This window comes from Puntigrus tetrazona, chromosome 15 (genome assembly GCF_018831695.1).
Source record: "Puntigrus tetrazona isolate hp1 chromosome 15, ASM1883169v1, whole genome shotgun sequence".
In the NCBI taxonomy this organism is placed as follows: domain Eukaryota; kingdom Metazoa; phylum Chordata; class Actinopteri; order Cypriniformes; family Cyprinidae; genus Puntigrus; species Puntigrus tetrazona.
The window spans coordinates 8002733-8007732 of NC_056713.1; the positions used below are offsets into that span (position 1 = coordinate 8002733).

At 44.1% G+C, this 5000-nt stretch overlaps 1 protein-coding gene across 1 annotated transcript in view; it reads left to right on the forward strand.

Moving 5' to 3' along the window:
• The window catches only part of LOC122358565 (membrane frizzled-related protein), an 8202-nt gene that overhangs the window by 2392 nt on the left and 810 nt on the right, over positions 1-5000 (forward strand). Inside the window, exons 3-10 of the mRNA XM_043258422.1 lie at positions 121-243; positions 356-575; positions 2031-2161; positions 2359-2484; positions 2563-2639; positions 3383-3531; positions 3944-4074; positions 4145-4279. Of these exons, the coding sequence (XP_043114357.1) occupies positions 121-243; positions 356-575; positions 2031-2161; positions 2359-2484; positions 2563-2639; positions 3383-3531; positions 3944-4074; positions 4145-4279 (1092 nt within the window). The remainder of the gene's footprint in view (positions 1-120; positions 244-355; positions 576-2030; positions 2162-2358; positions 2485-2562; positions 2640-3382; positions 3532-3943; positions 4075-4144; positions 4280-5000) is intronic.

Sequence of the window (5000 nt, forward strand, 5' to 3'; positions counted from 1 at the left end):
CATTTATGGAGGTTAAACATAGCTTCATAGAGCTCCCAGACACAGTTTTATTTCAACAGCTTGCTTGTACTTGCTTGTAATTATCCTGTCCTATCCCGGTCCTGATCTTTCTTTTCACAGACGTGAAGTCTAATACAGGAGAGAGTTTTCTGTTAGAGGGATCTTCACACAACCGGTCCGCTCCTCAGCCCACGAACACCTCCACAGCCTCGCCGCCCGGGAACCAGCACACCCGCTTTACAAGTACCCTTCCTTAAAAGACCTTTGCTTCATAAACACAGTGGGGTTTCAGGTTGTGTGACACGTTACACCGCAGCATGCTGGACTCGGGTGTGTTTTGTGCTGTGTTTGTCAGGCTGCGGCGGGCTCCTGACGGGCCCCTGGGGCACGCTCGCCTCTCCCAATCACCCCGGCCCCTATCCTCCAGACTCTCACTGCGTGTGGCTGATCCGGCTGACTCCTCCGCTCCTCGTCCAGATCCACGTGTCCTCTCTGGCCGTCGAGGGACCCTCTCCGTGTTTGTTCGACTGGCTGGAGGTCCGAGAGGAGACGGGCAAGACGGCTGCGGTCACGAGGTGCGCTCAGCCCTTGATTAAACCGCAGAGACCAGCATTTTATTTAGGTTTTTTGAATTCAGTTTAAACGACCTCCGTGTCGGTTTTCCTAGGGTTTGGCTTTCCTGCACTTTTTTTCTTTCACCTCTAGAAGTTTTCTCTTAAAACCTATCCACAAAGCCGCTGAGACACACTAAGGAATAGAGAGAAGACTGAAGCTTAGAGAAAGGGCGGGGTTTACCTCGTTGCTATGGGTGATGTCAGCATGCTTATTAACTATGCACGCAGTGATTGGCTGATAGGAGAGGGGCGGAGTCTCTGTCAGAGGTTTAATTATTCATAGAAATATCAGAGGACAGTGTTATGTTGCCTCATTCAAGTAATAGTTTAAAGTAATGTAGAAATGTTAGTTGCTACATTCAAATAAATATTTAAAAATGCAGGCTGTTACAAAATAGACTATATAATATATATGAATATGTTCAATTGTCTGCCTGTATGCTTCTTGTGAAAAAAAATACAGTATGCATATAAAAAGACTTTTAATAGAGTAAAATAATCATTGCTTATAGGAAGACATGCAAATATAATCAAAAAAGACTCAAGAGCCGCGGCTTAATTAAAGAGATATAACCAAAGGAACCTCCCAACCCTAGAGATGATGAGACCTTTAGATCCTTCTCATCAGAGGATTCTGTTCAGGGTCAGATCTGTCTGAGTATAGAGGTGAGACAGTCCTCTTCACTCCTAACCTTTCACACATTTATAAACTAGTTTTAGCTAAACATTTTGTGTGATACTATTAGAGTATTATTTTTAAGATTAGCTCCTAAATCAGGAGATACTTCAGCCTGGATGCAACGGGGATTTTTTACTGAGAATAAATCTGAATATTTTAGTGTAGATGACGTGAGAAAAAGACAGATTGTTAAATTACTGACAGTGAAAAACCTCAAGGCAATAACCAACAGAACCAAAGAACCACAGGAGTAAACAAGAAAAGAAACCACAGGAAATCAAAACACAGAAACTAATCTATAATAGGTTTTACTTGTCTTTGTCATACTTCGCTTAATCTTTCGAACACAAATGAAGATGTTTTTAATCAAACCTGAGAGGTTTCTGTCCTTCTTAATCAGTCCTATCTCTCACAATAATGAAACTTTATTCATTCATAACATTAAGATAGAATTTAAACTTTTTGGTGAACTATCTCTTTAAGTATATTGCCTTTAAGGATTATTTGTTACACCTTTGTGGTCTTGAGAACGTCTTGCATAATCTTTTCTAGTTTGAAGAAAATGAAGCAGATAAAAATAACACGTTCTCCAGATCAGTGCACATTGTTCATAACCATCACGTGTAGAACATGCGTGTCTTGGTTGGTAAAAGGACACAAACATGTATGTTGTGGAGGTTTGTGTGGCTGTATATATATCTGTATAGAGTCACTGAACGGTGTTCTGTTGTTCTCAGGTTCTGCGGCAGCGTGGCTCCTGCGACTCTGAACACAAACAGCAGCTCTGTTCTGGTCTCCTTTCATTCTGACGCCAGCATCGGCGGCGGCGGCTTCAGCGCTCAGTACCTCTCCGTGTTACCAGGACAGAGTCAGTCTAACTGTTAATAACAGGAACATAACAGTCCTTCTAGTAGCCTGCATTACAGCCTGATAATAATGCAATAGACTTCCTTCAAAACCTCATAAGTGCGATCCGAATGCAGATTAAATAACTGTGCTGTTCTGTCGGATGGTGCGCTGTGGTTCTGTTTGTGTGCTAAAGCCGCTCTTTCCGTCTGCGATCAGAGAGCTGTTCCAGAGAAGAGTTCCTGTGTGACGCCGGACGCTGTCTGCTGCCCGTGTCTGTTTGTGACGGTCAGCCGAACTGTCAGGACCGCTCAGATGAAGAGCACTGCGGACAGAAACACAAGGGTGATGACTCTCAGGACGTCACTAAACCAAGCGTGACTCTTCAGACTGTAATCGATATCATGATCTTCTGATTCTCAGAGTGTGGAGGAAAGTTTAGAGGAGAGTCTGGATCACTGTCCAGCCCCAACCATCCAAAGCCTTACCCTCATCAACAGGTCAATGATTTCTTCATCAGTCTAAAAGTGTAGAGTTTTATAGAAACCGTCTGTGCACTGATCACTTCATGTATTGTTGAACTCACGCAGAGGTCCCTGGCTCCGGTGTTTGAAGAAAGATAAACGTGTGTAGTGATGAAAGCCACAATATCAAACGTCGTGGATGAATATTTACTAAGTGATCCACTACTTTGCAGTCGTCAGTTTCACCTGAGATTCAGAGTCAAATCAAAAATGACTTCAGCATGGTATTTTCACGCAGAGATTGGCACTCTTCAAGTGTTTTATCCAAAGTTAACTCAAACAGTAACCTTTAATAACCTCTTAGATATTGGGTCTTATCAGACTTTTGGTCTCTTCAATGTTCCAGCACTATAGAGTTCAGCTGAGAGAGAATAGAATCTCGGTATGAATCCAGGAGTAAACTGATACATATTTCTTCTTTTAAAGAGGAATGTCTGAATGTCTAATACAGTTTTAGATCCCTTTCCTTTGGACTCTTCTTTTCAAGGTTCAGTTTCGTTGGAGACCTCACCGAGGCATTATATACAGACTGTGGTGTAATACACATGTTCAGAGTAAAAAGCCAATACTTGGTGTATTTAAAGCTAAATGTGTGACTAAATGTGTGATAAGTAATCTTGAAATAAGTAATCTTGTTTTCCTCATATGACTCAACTAGTGTTAGTTTGAGCGTCTTGACTGGTTTCTGTGTTAACTGTAGTTATCTCTGGCTCTTATAGTTGTGTACGTGGCACATCTCAGTGGAAGACGGACACGTGGTCAGACTGAGTTTTCAGAACTTCAGCCTGGAAGCTCAGGATGTGTGTGAGTTTGATTATGTGGAGGTTTACGACGGCACAGACGCAGACTCGGACTCTGTGCTGGGCAGGTGAGGAAACCGCCGAGTCTGGCTTTGAAGAGGTTTACTTTCAGAAACAGAGAGTTTCCATGCCAGTGAAAATGCAGAGATCGCAAAACATTACCATCGTGAGCATTTTCTCGAGGAAGACTGAGTCTAGGCTCGGCTGAAAACACAGCTAATGATGGTGAGGTATGTTTTGAAGCGGGGCTGCTGGTCTAAGCTGGTCACGTCCTGGTCCTGAGCTGGAACTAGCTAAGGGCATCGTTAAACCGCCTCAAACCAGCAGCCGTGCTTCAAAACGTGCCTAAGCAGCATATGCTGGATTTTTCAGTTGTGAAGAATGTGATGATGCATTTCTTTAGCGATGTCAGCTGTCTCCCACACTTCGGTCTCCTCAGGCTGAAAGCGTCTGATGTTAAAGTGACGTCTCTCTGAGCAGGTTCTGTGGGCCGGCTCCGCCTCCTGACCTCACTTCCTCAGGTCCTGTGATGACCGTGCTGTTTGTGGCAGATGAAGGTGTTGCAGACAGTGGTTTCCATGCGTCGTTCAGGGCCGTGTCTCCTTCAGAAAGTGAGTGCCGCGTGTTTCCTGAAGTAGATCTAGTGAATCTGTGTGAGTCAGTGACTGTCTCTGCCTCGAGGAACCTGCGGCCCAGCGGAGTTTGTGTGCGGCTCCGGGGAGTGTCTGCACCGGGACTGGCTGTGTGACGGATGGAGCGACTGCGCAGACGCCGCAGACGAGCAGCACTGCATCAACTCCACCTACCCTCCCTTCAGTGAGAACACACTTTCAGCCCCTTCCGGAGTAAACTGTTCAGCCAGTTAACTCTATACCTCTGTTGCACTAATACCCTTCTCGCATGATCATTTATCAAGTTATGTATTGTGAAGTGGTCATGAACTTTAGAAACCAAAATCTTTTGATGTCAGAGTAGGGTGTTATACGTGCTGTTCGTGTGGCATACGTCCTGGCCTGGATTTTAATATTACCTAAAACATCCAAAGCAGTTTGACCAATAACACGCAGATGTTGTACGTAATCTACTGAGCGTGAGAAGCTGAGATGTGCACATGTTTGTTTTGATAAAAAGAGACGCCAAAGAAGCCGTTCTACTCTCAAGATGGACCTGCACAGTGAAAACAGATATTTTAGACAATAATAAAACCCTGGCCAGAACGCATCCTGTAAAAATGGCCCTTTGGTCACCTTTGACTTTAGTCTAAAACCAGCTCTATTCCAATCTGCAAGCACAACATGCTGTACTCTATGATGTAATAGTGTGGATAAGCACCGCCTCTGACTGCACACCAATTGTACACCTCTCAGTTTAGCCCCACCCATTGATTCTACATCACTGCTTGTTTAGCTCCGCCCACCGGTTTGTGCACGTAGTGTTTAGGAGAGAGGTGAAAAATGCTCTGAAGAAAACAAGATGCTGTTCCTTTCCTTCTGATCCCACCGTTAGGAAAGAGTGAGTTAAATATTGTTATGAAGAT